This window comes from Cornus florida, unplaced genomic scaffold (genome assembly GCF_030987335.1).
Source record: "Cornus florida cultivar Cherokee Brave unplaced genomic scaffold, ASM3098733v1 CherokeeBrave_3.0.0_Hap2_Chr07, whole genome shotgun sequence".
In the NCBI taxonomy this organism is placed as follows: domain Eukaryota; kingdom Viridiplantae; phylum Streptophyta; class Magnoliopsida; order Cornales; family Cornaceae; genus Cornus; species Cornus florida.
In genome coordinates, this window is record NW_026775577.1 from 18,953,632 (window position 1) to 18,972,873 (window position 19,242).

General features: G+C 30.9%; 2 protein-coding genes across 2 annotated transcripts; one reads left to right on the forward strand and one right to left on the reverse strand.

Annotated features, from left to right (window-relative positions):
- Positions 1 to 602: 602 nt before the first annotated feature.
- On the forward strand, positions 603 to 4,470 carry LOC132266684 (uncharacterized). Its single transcript, XM_059767646.1, has 4 exons — positions 603 to 1,376; positions 1,819 to 1,921; positions 3,605 to 3,807; positions 4,018 to 4,470. Exons 1-4 carry the CDS (start codon positions 730 to 732, stop codon positions 4,280 to 4,282), a joined length of 1,218 nt encoding a protein of 405 aa, XP_059623629.1. The 5' UTR covers positions 603 to 729; the 3' UTR covers positions 4,283 to 4,470.
- Positions 4,471 to 9,656: 5,186 nt separating this feature from the next.
- Positions 9,657 to 12,960, reverse strand: LOC132316348 (WAT1-related protein At1g25270-like). Its single transcript, XM_059814841.1, has 6 exons — positions 12,803 to 12,960; positions 11,249 to 11,365; positions 10,887 to 11,127; positions 10,365 to 10,547; positions 10,120 to 10,271; positions 9,657 to 9,780 (listed from the first exon to the last, which is right to left on the reverse strand). The coding sequence occupies exons 1-6, from the start codon at positions 12,958 to 12,960 to the stop codon at positions 9,657 to 9,659; spliced, it is 975 nt and encodes a 324-aa protein (XP_059670824.1).
- Between the last annotated feature and the right edge of the window lie 6,282 nt (positions 12,961 to 19,242).

Sequence of the window (19,242 nt, forward strand, 5' to 3'; positions counted from 1 at the left end):
GTCTGGTGGCGACTATGGTATGGCTGTGAAATGGGTGGTGGCGGGTGTGAACTGGTCGTGGTGGCTGTTGGTTAAGTTACTAAGGTATTTTGGTCAATTAAAAAGAATTGTATTGGATAAATTGGTAATTGCATATGTCAAAGGACAATAATGTCAATTTACCATGTGTAATGACCATTGGGGTGTTTTTGTTAATTTTATTAAACTTAAGGGAATGTCTTTGTTCAAAAAATGACTAACTTATATATGGTTGTCATTATAGCAAACTTCATGGGGTGTCATTGTAATTAATCCTTTATTTTATATTGCTAACACTATTATATTATTTTTCTTTCCTTTCCGTTAATTATTATTATCTTTTCTTTCATACTTTATCAAACATAATCATGAAATGAAAAAGCGAGGAAATGAATCACCAAATCAAGGAAAAAGATAACTCTTGAAAATGAAGCAATAACGTGTTCATTTGAGAACCTCCTAACCTAATATTATAAAGTCATGAATGTGATAAAAAGAAATTGGTATTAGGTTGACCTAATATTAAAAATGAATTGGTATTAAATTGATCATCTGTCGCATTAGTGAAATTAGTTGGGAAGTGTCACATAGCCCATAAAGTAAATGAAATGAATAATTTGGCATTCACAACAGCGAGACTGTGACTGTGAGTGGGCCATAGTTACCATCTTCATCTTCCTCTTCCTCTTCCTCATCGACGAATCTTCCGCCATGGAAGCTTCTGTCAGACTCTTCAATCCCTCCACCCTCACTCGCAATCTCTCGTCTCCAATCCTTCTCAGAAGACACCCTTTGAATCTCACTCTTCGCCACACTTTGATCTGTCCGTACAGTCGTCAAACCACTCTCCGACTAAACCCTATTTGTTCCAAACCCATTCAATCTTCGTTCCCACGTTCATCAATCTCCATTAACTCAAACCGGTTTGGGTTTTTCCAGTCTCTCTCTGTATCACAGAAGTCTGATTTTGCCGTCTCAATCGACGATTCAAACCCGGTCGTACCCAATTCGGAGGACAAATTGTTTGATTCGAATTCAGATCTGAAGAGCGTGAATGGTGAGAAATTAGGGTTTTTTGGGGACAAAGGGCCTGCTGTGACGGTGGTGTTGCTGGGTTGGCTCGGAGCGGAGCCGAAACACTTGAAGAGGTACGCCGAACTGTACAATTCGAGGGGCATTAACACTACAATATTTGTTGTCTCGGTGAAGGAGACGCTCTCGTTCGATTTGGGGAGGAGATTGGAGGAAAGGGTTTCGGTGTTTTCGCAAGAGCTTGCTTCGTGGTTGTCGGAATCGGAGAAGGATGACCGAGAACGGTCCTTGCTCTTCCACACCTTCAGCAACACCGGTTGGATTGCGTAGGTTGATCAATTGGGCTCTTCATTTGAACTTTTGCATCTCTTAGTTTAAAGCTCTTCATGAACTGAATCATTCAATTTGTTCTATTGGTCAACAAAAATTTATTGATCTGTTGCAACCATTTAGCTTGGGATTTGTTGGATAGAAGCAATCAAACATTAGAGAAAAATAAGTTACAGATATAGTGCACACCATTTTACTCATGTATTTATATGTGCATGCCTTTACAATAATGTTTTATAAAAAAATCTTCTTTTGGGTAGTATTTTTAGATGAAAAATTCCTGTTTATTCAGTATATCGTTCAGTTTCATAGTTCTAATTGCTTAGTTTAGATGGTAAGATATGGTGTGGCTGTGTTGAGTTTCTTTACTTGAACATGAGGTTTGTGATCTTGCTTTTGCCTTGGTTGAAATGTTCTGTTTTTTGGTTAAATTTGCAGCTATGGAGCCATTATTGACAATTTGCAAGGCAGAGAAGACCTACTGATGAAGATCAAGGGATGTGTTGTTGATTCTGGAGGGGACCCCGATTTAAATCCTCAGGTTTGGAAATCATGTTTAATTCTTCTGAAATTCAAAGATTGTTTGTTTGTTTGTTTTTCCTAGTTATATCTGAATTCAGCAACTATATTCATAGTCTATTTATATAGAGAACCAAATTCATTTGCTTTAGCTAGTGCGGTAAAATTCATTTTTATTTGTTACGTTCTGAAATTTTTATTTTACGTAGATGGTCTAACAATGTTGATTGATTATATGCTTATAAGTGGAGCTATAGCTTTGATTGATTTATACACTACTATATGGACCTATTGCTTCATTTGTTTCTTGGGAAAATGGGAAGAGCAAAGTGATATGTCAGGTACTTTTTAAAAACCATTTTTTTGTATTTTTCTCTCCATTCCTCCCTTTCCAAGAACTAGACCAGGAAATGCTCTTGTTTTCTTTCTAGTTTGGAAATATGGACCTATAATATGTTGCTGAGCTTTAAGTTGTGTGTTTTAGCAAACGAATTATGAAGCATCAACTATTATGACATTATTTATAAAATTTGGTTTTGACAGATTGTAATGTATGCAGTGCAGTGTTTTTTGGTATAATTAAGTATGGCTCCTGCACAGTGGGAAATTTATGAACTTGCACAATCCAGAGAAGAGAAAAATATTCTTTCTTAAGAAAATCAATACTCATTTGTTAGCTCTTCACCATCTTTTGAAATTCCTGTGTTTTCTCACATTGTGTATCAGATTTTAAAGATCTCTTTAGTCTCTAACCCATCGCCACTTTGTGTATCAGGTTTGTAAGATCTCTTTAATCTCTAACCTGTCGCCATCCTCTAATAACAAATAAATAAATAACCTATATAGTAGGGTTTGTATTATGTGGTATTTATCAATTTAATGCTTCTATTAGAACCATGTTACTTGATTTGATGAAAGGGCTGGTTTTTTGCTTGTTCAGTTGACTGTTGCAGAAAATTTTGTTTGAAATCTTGTGCATGTGCTGAATATTTGATGTAATCAGTAAATTCGTATTATCATAATACTATTATCAACAATGCATTTTTAGTGAATTTTTTTGTAACTTAAGCAAATATTCTATGCCATTTACTCCTTACAAGGATCATATCTTTTTACATTTTGTATGTTCTCCTTGTCCACTAACTCTAGATCCCTTTGTATGTTCTCCTCCCTTTCTAAAGGCTTTAAATAGCAAATATATCCTCACAGGTGCAGTGAAAATTTTATATATACCTGACCCGTCCTAATTGGAGCTTTGCTTATTTCACCATTCATATTTACTTGCACGGTTTCTTGAGAGCGATCGTTTCTACTTATAATCTTCATGATTATGACCGGACAATTGCTAAACTATATTCATCAACATGTTTGATTTTAGATCAGCAAACATTTTGATACAAAAATTAGATGATATAGCATGTGGTTTAACTGATGTTATGGCTTTAGAAGACTGGAGTGGCAAAAGATGATTAATGTACTTGATCCAAATAGTTGGGAAAATGTTCTATTGAGTTGAGTCAAGTATTTATTGAAATTTCCTATTATCCCCATTGGGATTTGTTGGTTTACTTGTGTTATTATGACGACAGACTTTTAAGTTTTGCTTGCACTCTCCATTTATAATTTATACTGTTGGCTTTCCAATTTTGACCACGTAAAATAAGGAGGGATACAAATTGATAAATTATCCGTCAACTTTTGGTAGGTCTGGGCAGCTGGATTTACTGCTGCCTTGCTGAAAAAACGCAGCTCCTTAGCAAACCCTTCAACTGAGACAGGAGAAGGAATAGAAGGTGGAGTGAGTTTATCAAAGATCCAACAAAAGGAACCTCCATTAACTGAAACCTTGCTTCTGCTGGTACTTGAGAAAGTCTTCTCTATTTTACTGAATTTGCCTTATGTGAATCAGTAAGTATCCTGTGTAACTACTAAACCTTTACTGCTTTCTAATAATCCAATTTTTTTTTTTTCCGGTAAATAATAATCCAATTTACTGATAACCAAGTACAGATTTCTGAGCCCTAATTAGAACAATTAGCTGTTTTCAAATATTATCAAGACATGTTAATGCTAACGAAAACAAATAACAATAGCTGTTATTTCTTGTTTGTTTCGCAGGAGGTTGGGGAAGGTTATCTCTACCCTCTGCAAGAACCAGCCTCCTTGTCCTCAGCTTTACCTCTATAGTACAGCTGATATGGTCATTCCATCTCATTCAATAGAGTTGTTTATTGAGGACCAAAGGAAGATGGGAAGAAAAGTAGTGTCTTTCAACTTCGGCTCGTCGCCTCACGTAGACCATTACAGGACTTTCACTACCATTTATACATCAGAGCTTCAAAATTTTCTGAAGATGTGCTTGTCCGTGTTGAAGCAAAGGTAAACTCTGCAGATTCAGATTATTTTTATAGAATTGTATTATTATTATTTTTTATCTCCTGAATTGCCAGTCGGCAAAAATGGAACTCATCGGTGCAAACTAATTTGAACTTAATTTGTTACCGAGTTGTTATTGTAATACTGTTTATTGAGTTTCAATATTTAATTCTTCGTCAATGTTAAAAATTTCAAGATAGAAGACCTGAATAGAGGGTATATTAAATTTTGCATAGAATTATTTCATCCAAGAAACTCCCAAAACAAAATCTTCTAAATAGATAGCCAAACTTTTACGTCCGAATGTTTCCTCATCATATATAGAATTGCTGAATTTATAATGAGGGATGCCGGACATCCTAAAAATATTTTCATGTTGCACACCATAAAAGAATTATTGTGGGTTTTTTTTTTTTAATTTTTTTTTTAAAAAAAACCTTATTATATTACATGAATTTGTGGATTGAAAGAACCCTAGATAAAAGTTTTTTCAGACATCATTTGATCTCATAATGTTTGGCTTTTTTATTAATAGTAAATATTTGATTTAATCATTAAATCATCATAAATTAAGGTACCACAAAAGAACTAAATCTAGATGAGTCCCTTTTTTTCCCCTTTATTATTTTTATTTTACATTATACGAGTGTGGAGTACCATAAAAAAAACTCAAAAGTTAAAGCTCGGGTGTAGGAACTCCCAGCACATCACTGCGAGATCTGAAAAGGAATAGATGTATACAACCTTAATTCTCTGGATGTGATGGGCTGTTTTTTTTTTTATTTCAAATTAATGATCTTAGGTCACAATGAAATAACAGTTTTAACTCAGGTATGTGAAAGGTTATTTTTCATTTCGAATTACCTTAGATCATAGTGAAATGATTTATTAACAGCTTTAACCCCAAGGGTTGGCTCAAGTGTAAGTCAAGCCCTAGGGCTTCATGAACTATTCTGGTCTAGGGTGCATATAATTTCTTGAAGAAGGGTGGTGAGTATAAAATTTTTTTTTTTTTTTTTAAGGCACACCTCATTAACATCTCTCTCCTTACTCCCCTGTCCCTCTCTCGTCGGGACCATCGTGTCACTCATTATCAATCTGTGTTTAGGCTCTGTATGTTTTTTTATTTTTTTGTGTTTGGTTGTATAAAGAAAAAAAAAATTAAAATCTAACAAAAGTAACGTAACTCGACTTCAATCTCGGTCAACACCTTTACCAAATACCAAAAAATAAAAATATATATATTTTACCCTGGAGCCTTAATGCAACAACTTTACATCGCTCGATGATTAGTATTATGGTGCCTTGCCCAAAATGATTAGTATTATTGCAGCTTAAGTATAACAAATGTCTCAGAACAATTATAATGTATTTTTGCGATCGCCGGACTTTATCCGCCGCGAAATACCCTGACTTTATTTTCTACCATATGTTCTGCTGGCGTGTGTAACCTATATATATAATATATATATATATATATATATACAATTTGGCTACTCCTATCCTTTAGTTCACTTCTCTTTTCGCGCCCCGCCATCGAAAGCCAATAAAAGTTCCCAAGTAGAGGTGATAATTCAGTGTTTTATTCTCAAATGAGACAAAGTAAAATAAATTAAAGGAAAATATGTAATCCATAAGTCTGTTTTTTCAGTTTTATCTCTACTTCATCAATTTTATAAATTAATTATAAAAATTAATAGCTAACTTGGATTATTGAATATTCAAATTTTTTCTATGTACACAGCATACACAAACACTCATAATACACTCTCGGATGAGTTTCTGTTTTGCTTGCTCAAACAAGGTTGCTTGACAAAGATTTCGAAGAACGCGTTCCTCTTGGCGACTGAGACTGGCTTGACGCACCTCTCTGCTTCCTAATTAGTTGCCTCTAATATAGATGTTTCAACAAATTAACATTATAAAATTTGAGCAATTTTGAACATTTTCACTTTGTCAAATAAAAGAATAGTTTATTAAATAACCAAAGTTTATGCTCTTTGGCAGTATCATGCAAATACCCATTAAACGTTGAGCCTATCATGCTTTTTTTGCTACTCCTATCCTTTAGTTCACTTCTCTTTTTGTAAAATAAATTAAAGGGAAATATGTAGTCCATGTCTGTTTTTTCAGTTTTCTCTATACTTTCATCAATTTTAATGATAAATTATGTGCTAAAAAAAAAATTGTAATAAATTAAATATATATATATATATTCTTAATCAAATAGAAATATGTAATTATGAAATAAATTAAGGGAAAACATTAAGCATGATCCAAACTAATTAAGATGTATATAGTGATCAATTTGTTCAGTCCTACTAGGGCCATTTGATTTAATGAAACATCGTCCATCTATCGTCAAATTATGAGTTTTGGAAATATTTGCTACTATTTTTAAAAATAAAAATAAGTGCAAGGGGTAGGACACAAGAAAAAATTGGAAGAAATTGAGGGAAGGGTATCCAAATTGTTTGATTCTTTTTTCTTTTCTTTTTTTCTCTCTTTAATGAATTGTCTAGTTTTGTCCATTCACTTTAATCATATTTATTGTTAACTAAAAAGTATGAGTAAGTTTATTAAAATAGAGATAAATAAAAAATAAAAAATTATTTGGACAAGACTTGTCTACTCACCTATCAGTCGTTCATTTCTACTAACAGTTGATGTGGTCCAATTACAAATATAGACATAGTCTTAATTGCAAAATTAAAAAAATGATAAATAAAGAAATTAGAGAATGTGTATTTCAAAAACTAAATACACATTTATCTCCTGAATACAGATCATTTCCTGAGGACATCTCTCTCCCACCCTCTCCAAAATTAATCTGAGGACTAATATTAAGACATGTCATTTGTTAAGACACGTCATTTGCCACATCTCTATCTCCTCAACCTCTCTCTCTCTCTCTCTCTCTAAATCGTAGATACAAGATCAAAATTTTCTCTTCCCTTTTTATTTCCTTTCATTCCCAAATTTTACTTACACCTACTAAAACGGGAGAGATATGTCATAAATAGAGGATCTGTATCCTTATTACCAACACCTTTCTTTTATCTCTCCTAAATCTCTTAAACTTATCCTTATTCTCTCTAAGTTCTTGCTTCACTCTCGCCAACAACGGAGGACAGGGCACTACTCTTCTTTCACAATCTTTTTTTTTTCTGTTCTTTTCAGAAAGTTAACCTCTATCATAGTCACCGTGTTTGATGCTTATTCTTTTGAAATCAAAACCCTATATATTTGGTCAGTCATTCACACACACCTTCTATACTATAATTGAAACCTCAGAGATTGACCAATCGAAAATCATAGATATATGTTGTTGGACACAAACAAAAAAAACCATAGACAGATGAATGATTGATACCTTAGAAATTGGGCAGTAAATATAAAATTACTTTTTTAGAATGTTCTCATTTATTTATTTATTTATTCTAGTTAAAGGCTTGAAAAAATTTAGAATAGTGGATTGGATCTTGATTACTTTGTGCAAACCAAACATGTTTTCGTGTCTTATTTTTTAAAAATTTCTCGTATCGCCATATCCATATTGTGTTATATCCATCTGCTTTTCTTTTTCTTTTCTTTTTTTGTTGAAATTGTTGTATTTGTATTGTGTCCCATAGCTGTATCAGTACTTCTTGAATCATACACAATCATCTTCAAAATAATGTTATAAACCACTTATATGTATCATTTTATTATTATCATAATAAGAATTTATATTATAAATACAAAATATGTTACATTAATGTTATTTCAATTTACTAACCAACTTAGCAATGGGCATTAGGTCATCCTTACTCACCGCTAATGTGATCCAATCACAAATGTGCATATAATCTTAATTACAAAATCAGAAAAATGATAAATAAAGACAATAACTTGGGAATTATTTGGTAACATTTCTGTTTATGTTTTCCTCATTTCTTATTTATATTTCTTGGTGTTTCGATTTTTGATGTTTCTTTCTAAACAAAATTATTATTTGGTAATAAAATACATTAAAAATTAAAATTTATCCTGCCAATAGAAGAAGGTTAGAGTGAGTTTTACCAAATCACTAGATGGAGGCTTGAAACAGTACTCATGAATTATACGTTAACCTGATTTGTATGATTGTATCCCTCAACAAACTCATTATCTGGGAGAGTTTTATTATGAAAACAACCCCATTTATTTTTGTAGATGACTAATTGTAATTTTACATAAACATTAGTATAATACCTGTACAAATAAACATTAGTATAATTTCAAATTAAAATTTCCATCTGCGTGTAAAAGCTGAAAAAGCAAAAACGTACAAGATAGGTGTACTGTACAAAGAGAATTGTTTTGCCAATCACTTTGAATTGGTTATTTGAATTACTGTAGATTCATCTTCGCGTCCTACAGCCCCTACTTGCTAACTCTCAAATTTATTTATTTGTTTGCATTTTCAAAAACCAATTGCTTCCTCCAACAATTCAATTCATTCTTTTGTCACTAAGTTGATGTATCAAAGACTATATTTTCATGTCTTTCGACACATATACAATGTAGTTGTCTTTTGACATATATATAATGTATTTTAGAAGGTTGAGAAAGGTGCAGTATCGAGTCTTGACTTGATGAATGACATAATTTTGTTCAGTTTGATAAATTCTCTTTCGACTCGAAAGGAGTGTTTTTTGGGTGGAAATGACCCATTCAGAATGACCCCACTAGCTTCAGCTTGTAAATCATATAAATTTTTGGTTGAAAACTCTTATTTAGGGCTCCCAAATCACATTTTCTTATCTTACCGAAAGTTTGTTAATTATTTCAGAATTTTTGTTCAATGTTTTACAAAAATTGGATTCATCTCAAATTTTATATTTAGTTGTTTTTATTGATTAAGTTTCTTATTCTATTTTTCAGAATTTTTAAAGAGAATTTTTTTAAAAAAAAATTACTTATTATTTATTTTTTATATTAAAGGTATTTTTAATTTACTTAGCTAATAAGTTTTCGTATAAGTATACATACACTGTAAGAGCTGATTTTAATATTTGATTAATAATATTTTAATTTTTGTTTAACTTTGTTGATTCAAAATTATAACTTTGTGAATTCAAAATTATAATTTTATGAATTCAATGTCTAAATTTTTTTTCTTCTCATTTATTGATAAAAAATATATTCACACACCTATATGTTCATATGAGAATTTGAACTCTCGACTTCTTCCTTGGAAGGCAAGAAAATACAACTAAACTATAACATTTAAAAGTATTTCTTACATAATGGTACACAATAGATAGTTCGCTTATTAACTAGTACAAACAGTGCATTCAAATTTTAATAAATACAGACAGTGGAATCAGATTTTGTATCTAATACAACTTCAAGTCCTTCTAACACTTGGCATCGGCATCGGCATCGGCATCGGTATCGGCATCGGCATCGGCATTGGCATTGACGGGCATTTCTCTGAGTTCGATGCCATCAACATTGGCATTGGCGTTGACGGGCATTTCTCTGATTTTTCCACAAAGTAGCATCGTTGTAGCAATTATTATTATCACTATCGCTATAAAGCTGTAATTTTCCAAATTACATGTTAGTTTTGAGGATATTTATTTTCACAGAACAATATAATGCATTTCACTGTAGCAATCCAATCTTATTGTCTAGTATACAAAACAGTATTCACAATTTGCTTTTTTTCAACAAAATATAAATGAAATAACAAAATTGTCCTTTTAAAAAATTCCAAAAATATTCTTACACTCCACAATGGAGTAAAGGATACTAAAATAATAATAATAATAAAAATAAAAATAAAGGTAGAGTAAAGTAAAGTAAAATTGTTTGTACCTTGTCAAATAAAGCTTCTCGTTCAGCAGCGAGGATCCAAATACTACCATTACTATGAGGCCCATCGGACTACATGCAGAAACAAATACTGGGCCCATTTTAGAAACGCAAAAAGTGATGATTGTTGTATTCAGCCCAGACCCGATGACTCCCTAAAAAACAAGAAGCCCTTATCTGTGGCTACACATTAAACAAATAAAAGATGTGTTTATTTATAACAATGATTATGTAAATATTAGTAGTACCACAAAAAGTGCAGCCCAAAGTTTGATATCCCATCCTAGCTTCCACTGGGCCCAATCCTTCTCCACACATAGGGCATATATAGTAGCCTGAATTGCACCCATTACATTGATCAAAGAGGGGATTAGTAAAATGCTTTCTCTATCATCCTCAATAATGCTCTCTCGATCATCCTCAATCTTCTTCTGCAATCAAAGTGAAGCAAGAAAACTATTATCGTTAGAATGGTATTACCAAAAAAGTCTAAGATCCTCCCCGCACTCGAGAGGGGTCGTGTACCGTACCAAGGGTTGATATTGGATCACAAGATGAGACCGACTCAAATTCTGACCTAATTTGAATTCGGCTCCAAAATTTAAAGCCATCAAAAAATGGGCTTTATACCTACTCCATTTCAACAAGCCCTATGCTCCTCAAGATTATGGAACTTGAGTGAGCCAACTTAAAACGAACCCAAGTCCAACCAAATCTTTGAATGGTCTCAAATTAAAATCATAATATTATTTAAACAAAGTAGTATGTACCTGAAGTATCAAGGATACTGCATTAGACAGAGTGGCCATTACAGCTAGACCTAATCCCAACACCAAATTGTGATTCTCTTCTGTCTCATGTATGATATGGGAGAGCAGGTTAAATTTGACCGACCCAATGTTGATCTCCATAAGGTGACAGAAAGTGAGGAGCGCAACACCTACTGGGCTCAATATGATCCAAATTATTTTTAATTTCCCAGCTAATGTTCTAAGTTCTAAGGTCTCAAACCTGCCAAAAAAATAAAATAATAATAATAATATTTTTTTTCCTGAATAAAATAATAATAATATATAATAATAAAATAAGAAAAAGAAAGACAATAAAGAATAAGTCTAAGATTATTAAGCACCCGAATTTTATTGCAAGGATGAATGTAACAACAGGAGTAAGGTTGACAATAACTGTGGTAAAAGTTGCAGACGTAAAACGCAAGCTCTCTAAGTACAAATTCTGATAAAGAGGACCCCTGGAATTAATATTAATTAAAAAAATTGTTAGTTTGATGAAAAGCTATAAAAATAAAAAAAATAAAAAATAAAAATAAAAAAAGAAGTAATGTTGACTAAAGAATAAAAACAAACATTAAATTTTACATAAAATTGATTGTAAAACCTATACAAGTCCAATGGAGAGTTGCAACCGTTGATATGATATGTTACAGGGACGGAGCCAATGAAGACCACGTGCCCCCCCTTCCCTGAGTTGGCCAACAACCTATAATATATGTGGTAATTTTTTTAAAAAAATTCATATATATGAAAAAATTTATATAGTGCCCCCCTCAAATTTATGGTTCTTAAAATTATATTCTTATTTTTTCTTTATTTTTTCTTTTACTCTTCATATTTCTTAAATTTCCTTAGTAGAAAAAGTCAAAAATCTTCTTCTTCAATTGAAACTTTTTAACTATTTCCTATTAAAGTTCTTTTATTTCTCTTTCCTTTTATATTTTAATAATTTTCTTCTTCTTTGTCTTTTTTAATTTTATAGTTGTTATATATATATATATATATATATATATGTATTCCGTATTGTTTTTTTTTTTTTTTTTTTTTTAAGGCAGTGTGCCCCCCTCACTTGAAATCCTGGCTCCGTCACTGGATATGTATGATTTTACCTACCCAAACAATCCACATAGAAATATAAGACATGTCCGTTTCCGTGTCAGATTCGGCTTGTTTCCCCTGCAATATTTAGACAAATATTTATTCGTCTAAGACTATATATCTAAATAATAAATTATTGTACGTTGTATTAAAAAATATTGAAGCCCTAAGTACTAGAAATACATGAGAAAAAGTTGAACAAAAAGAAAAAGATCTAGAATTAATATAGGATTAGAAAGTACACGAGTCGACTCAGTGTAAACTTGAACTCTGAGTCAACTCGGTATAAACATAATGACTGATCAGCAAAGAAGGGCTCATTTGCCCATTAAACCCCACTTGAAGCATATGAGCACAAGTCGACTCGGTGTAAACTTGATGAATGCAAAGCAAAGAAGAAGAGGGGGAAAAAGAGAGCAAAATAAATAATTTAACCCTGAGTAGACTCGGTGTAACCTTGATTACTGAAAAGCGAAGAAGCGTTTTGCCCATTAACGCCAACATGAAGCATGAGCATGACTCGACAAACCAAAGAAGAGCAAACTTGATGACTGAAAAGCAAAGAAGAGGTCGACGCCAAACCACATAGGAAAAGCAAGCAAAACAAACAGGAATTAGGAATCATAATTCATTGGATCTCTTCTGCTTTTCTTAGGAGTTTTCGGCATATGGCGTCCATGAGTGGACTCAGCAGTCAGCACTACTTGGAACAAAAGCGAAAAAATCCAATGAATTAATGGACATACGTATATGAGTTATTGTACACAATAAACTATAAAAGAAGGGTTAATATGTACCAGATGACGAGAGGAGCTAGTGAGTTTGTGGCGAAGATAAATCGATATGCAACAAGAACGGAGATGGGCATACCCTTGCTTATTGCGACTTCGTAGAATATATTAACTATTGGAATATCGATCTGTGCAAGCAACATAAGAAGAAATGGGAGCAGCATTTTCGCTACTGGTTGGAAATGGAATGCTTGGATTTATGAAACAATAGTTCCATGCATATAAAGGGCAGAAGTGACGTTGTGATTGTGTGTGTCTTTTTTTTTTCCATCATATTTTATTCCTTTGACCACATCTATAGATCTAGCGGCTAAGAGACGGTTGTGATTTTATTCCTGTGACCACATCTATACATCTAGCGGCTAACAGACATCTAGCCACCTTTTTTTTAATTATAGTGACTATTGGTAGTATCTGCCAAGTGTTTTTCATTAGAATCTGCCACTTTTTGTTTTTACTAAGTTTTTTTTCATTATAGTGACTATTGGCATTATCTGCCACTTTGTTTTTTGACAAGTTTTTTTTCATTATATTGACTATTCACATCATCTGCCACTTACCATTGGTATCGTCTGCCACTAGTTTTTTTGACAAGTATTTTTTATATTATATTGACTATTGGTATCATCTGCCACATTTTTTTTGACCAAGTTTTTTTTCATTATAGTGACTATTGGTATTATCTGCCACTTTTTTTTTTTTTTAACTGAGTTTTTTTTTTTCATTATATAGTGACTATTGGTATTATCTGACACTTTTTTTTTGACTTATTTTTTTTTTATTATAGTGACTATTGGTATTATCTGCCACTTTTTTTTTGACTAAGTTTTTTTTCATTACAGTGACTATTGGTATTATCTGCCACTTTTTTGCCACTTTTTTTTGAAAAAAAACTATTGACTAAGTTTTTTTCATTATAGTGACTATTGGTATTATCTGCCACTTTTTTTTTGACTAAGTTTTTTTTTTTATTATAGTGACTATTGGTATTATTTTTTTGACTAAGTTTTTTTTCATTATAGTGACTATTGGTAATATTTTTTTGACTAAGTTTTTTTTCATTATAGTGACTATTGGTAATATTTTTTTGACTAAGTTTTTTTTTTTTATTTGCCAAGTTTTTTCATTTGAGTTTTTTTGACAGGGACACTGAGTTTTTTTGACGGGGACACTGAGTTTTTTTTCATTATACAGGGATAATTTTTCATTATACAGGGACACTAAGTTTTTTTGACAGGATCACTGAGTTTTTTTGACGGGGACACTGATTTTTTTTGACGGGGACACTGATTTTTTTTTCATTATACAGGGATAATTTTTCATTATACAGGGACACTAAGTTTTTTTTGACAGGGACACTAAGTTTTTTTTCATTATAGTGACTATTTTCATTTGAATTTTTTTGAAAGGGACACTAAGTTTTTTTTCATTATAGTGACTATTTTCATTTGAATTTTTTTGACAGCACTTTGTGTGTGATATGTGACGTCAACCTCCTGAATGTTTTTTTTTAGAGACTTAAAAGTTATTAAGTTATGGTAACATTTAATTCATATATACTCAATACTTTTTCAGTCAATAATTGATGTGGGACAAAATTCTTCTTAGAATAATAGACTAAATGAGGAAGGTAGATCAACTTATCTAATTATTAAAATTAAAAAATTCAAGAATTTTAGGAAAGGAAGTAGTCATTTTACCTGCATCCTAACACCACCAAATATATATAAAGCCCAAACATAAACAATTCATGTCATATATTAGTTAAATTAAAAAATTTAAGAATTTTAGGAGAGCTAGTAGTCATTTTACCTGCATCCTAACACCACCAAATATATATAAAGCCCAAACATAAACAATTCATCATCATATATTAGCAAAATTTTATATTTCAAATTTAAAAATTAAACTAACCTTCCGGAGATAAAATCTCATATGCAAAGAAGGTACTGCTATCTTATCAACTTTAACTAATTTTAAGTGTTAATTAAAATTTTGTTAACTATTTCCACCTGATTATAATTCTTGAGTAGAGTTTTTATTTCAACTTTAACTAATTTAAATGTAAAGTGGAGAAAAAAAAATTCACTTGTTGCTTAACTAATTTAAACATAAAGTGGAGAAAAAAAATTCACTTGTTGCATTTGATGATAAATAGATTTGTTTCGATTTTCTTATTATTATTTTTAATAAGTTAATTAATTATTTTTTATTTTTCTTGTCAAATAATTATTAGTGTTGCATAAAAATAATTGGACTAATTGATTAAAAGAAAAAAATTGAATAATCAATTACCGAAAATAAAAATTAATTTGAATCCAATCCAATAATAACCTTATCAAATTCAGATTAGACTGATCCAACCCAAATCCTTTCAGCGGTCTAACACCTTATTACTTCTATTTTATTTTGAAAAGGTCAAAATGTTTAATGGACTGTTATTTTCAAGCTAACCAACCCCTTGATCGTTTCGCCGGGAAAGGATTGTAAGTGGATTATGATAGATGATTGATTTTACACATTGACTTCATCAGTTTTGAAGTACTTAATGAAAGGGAAGGCCTTTTTGTCTTGTGTTAGATAGGTTGCTTTAGGAGGAATTCCTGTCTACAGCTTGGATCAAGGGGTTGGTTAGCTTGAAAGCACCAGTGACTTGGGAATGATTGGGTTGTTGAAGAGCAAAGCTTCCCAGTGGTCCGAAAAGAATGCCTTATGCGGGCTATTGAAAATTTATCCATTTGATCATTGTTAAAAAATAATAATGCGGAGTATTAGGCTATTTAGGAGAAATTCAATACGTAGAAGTAGAATTGATTCGATGCAATTTGATATCTTACTGACCGGATTAAATCTTATCAGAGATTCGATAATGGTATTCATATTTTACCAATACGATGTAAGATTATTTATTAATTGTGTGGCCCACATGATTTGGACAAGTGATTTACTTATATTATTTGATGGTTAAATAAAATAGATATCAAATTAATATTATATTATTTGGTCAACTTATAAATTACATCTTTTCTTATTTATTTCTTACTTTGATGGAATTAAGGTTACTAAAAAGGAAAATCAGTCATCTCTCTACCTTTATAAAGTGCGTATTCCCCATCAATTATGTACACTAATGAAAATAACACATATAAGGTTTAAGTGTGCAAAAGGTCAAGAGAGAGAAATCAGTTTCCACACTTTGACTTGCAATTTATCACGTTATTCGTTCCGCAAAAAGGATTTCGATGTTTGGCTTGATCTCTCAATTACAGATCAATGTATTTATATTTAACTACTTTATTTATGTATTTTAGCAATGTGAAGATAATGAAGTTCTAAGATCTTATGATTCATATTTATTTGTGATTAATGATTTGCTCAGAGCTTATGGTTTAGGAACTCGTTATTTTCCACTAAAGTTTGCATAAATAATATATATATATATATATATATATATATATATATATATATATAAATTTAAATTTAAATTAAATAATTAAATTTGTTTTGGAATCATGGGTGCATAATGGGTTAGTATGATAGATCAGTTGATTAATTTATTTTGGTTTGCATGATCAATTTTTGAGCCTGTAAATTGATTTCCATAAATTGATTTCTTATCCTCATTGAATTGCCTGGTAGTTGAAGTATATGTATGAGTTTGTTTTTTTATTCCGTGCATAACTAGAATAGCAATTGGAATTGAAATAGTTGGTTTTGGTTTTTGCGTAAATCGAGGTGATGAATTTTAATGTTAACTACTGATTTTTGTACAAACTTATATATATACTTGTTATCATATATCATTAATTACATATATGATAAATTAATAGAGAATGATTTAGTTTATTGTAGAAAATTAAATTTCTAGAATAATGTGTGAGTTTAGAAATTTAATGTAATTTTGTTACACATACAAATAAATTATTGTTTTGTATCCAAACATACATACATATTGGAGAATCAATTTTAAATCGATTCAATTATGATCTTCAAGTCCGAAAATAAAAATAACATATTTTATTATGTATATAAAGTAAAAGGATATTTTTTATTGAATTTTTGGACTATTAAGTTTCTGGGATCGAACCTACCTAAATTTGGATCGATTAGTATGAGTATGTGTGTATAATGTTAAATGGGTAAATTAATGATTAATTAGTTACTATCTAATTTAATATTCATATTATGCAAGGGTAAGTAGCTACCAAAATGGTCTAACCATAATGGTCGATGAATATTAATTTTAGTAGTAAATATAATTTAATGATGAATTAATCACTATCTAATTTAATATTTATATTATGTGAATATTGGTAGCTACCAAAGTGGCCCAATCATAATGATTGATGAATATTAATTTTTTGTAGTAGACATAATTAATCATAAATTAGTTACTATCTAATTTAATATTCATATTATGTAAAGGTTTGTAGCTACCAAAATGGTCTAGCCATAATGGTTGATGAATATTAATTTTAGTGGTAAACATAATTGCAATATTTCATGAATTATGATACTTATAATTTTTTGTGATATTGATGAATATTGGGTTTATTTGACCATGAGAAATAATTCTCCAAAGGGAATTGATTTTCAAGTGATTAAATAAAAATTAAGGAGTTGTATGTATTTATTAATTAGGTAGATATAGGATATCCAAAGGTAACTTATTTATTTAATTAAATAATGTATCACCAATGAAGGTATACATATAAATACATGTAAGCATCATTATTAGTATTTTATAGTTGCCACCCAAAGGGGTACTATAGTTATACATTGTATTTATATTTTTAAGTTATATATACGTGTTGTTAACTCAAAGTATTATTATTGTGAACATTTTATCTTATTATGTTTGTTTTATTGAATCCCTTAATTCACATGCTACATCTGTTCTGATTCTCAATAGGACTAACTTCTCATAATGGAATGAATAAGTTGAGTTGAAAAATTTAGATGTCTTAAATCTTAATTTAGTATTTTAAATTGAGAAACCTACTGTTATTAATGATAAAGACAGTGAGGGAGAAAAGATTCTCCATAAAGTTTGGGAGAGATCGAACAAATTAAGCATTATAGTTATGCGAATAATTGTTTCACATAGTGATAGTGGTAAGGAATATTTGACTAGAAGAATGTTTTCATATTGTAGATAAATATTTAAAACGAAAATTATTAATTTATATCACTACTATGCATTTTTGTTGGTACTTTTACCATGTATGGGTATGTTCTTAAGATGACTAATTTTTTTTTTTTTTTTTGATGACCCAGAACTCCCCCGGGCAGGGCCTTTGGACCTACCCCAAAGGCACCAAACTGGGGATATTGTAGCACGGCCCCACAGCCACAACACCGGATGAGTCGAGGGTAATAAATGAGGTGGCAAGGCTCGAACCTGGGCCGATGGATAACCCAGGCTAACACCTTACCATCTCATCCAAGCCCCCGGGGGCTTAAGATGACTAATGTTGCTACAAAATTGAGAACCTTATGCATGATTGTGGATGAGAATTTTTTTATTCAATTTATTCTTAATTTTTTGTCCACTCAGTATGGCTCATTTTGAATCAAGACAAGTAGAAGTGAATGAATTGATCATTATGTTAATTTAGGATGAGAGAAGGCTTAAGAAGTAAGGTAATTATTATGTTCATCTGATGACTCAAGAAACCAGAAAGAAATTTGGGAATAAGCCTGAAAGGCCATTAAGTGAGTAACCCCCAAAATTAAAAAATTTAGGTCAATCTACTAAAAGAAAGGAATGCAATAATTTAAAAGTGTCATTTATGTATTGAACACTTTTAGAAAGATTACATGAAACATAAAGAATAATTCGAAAAGAAAGATATATCTTTTAACTTTTGTATATTTCGAATCCCTTATTGATATTTCTTCTAATATATGATAGGTCGACTTATGTACTAATGTTTATGTTTCTAATAGATGTAAGGATTTCTTATGGCCTAAATTACAAATTTAAATGAGAATTTCTTATTTATGAGAATTGGGAAAAAGTTTTGTTGAAACCATTTTAAAATCATTGAGGCATTTTGTTTAGTCTTAGATAATGGATTTTATTTAAATTATTTTAAACTACTTATATTTTTTCAATTTCTCTCAATTTGATTTTATTTCAAAACTTTATGTTAATGATTTTTCCTTTAAGTTTGATAATAATGTTTATTCAAGAAATTCTAATTTGTAAGTTGTGGCATTATTGTTGATGATTTTTGTAAATTCAAACTTGATAGTTTATTTATTAAAAATCCTTTTGACCTTACATCATAATGTTAGAATTAAGTGTTGCTCAATTAATGAAAATTCATTTATCTTGTGGCATAAGAGACTAGATAATATTCAGTGAAAGGTTAAGAAAAATTATTAAAGAATGTGATTTGATGCGACCCGAACGTGTGCACAAAATAATGCACAACACTTTA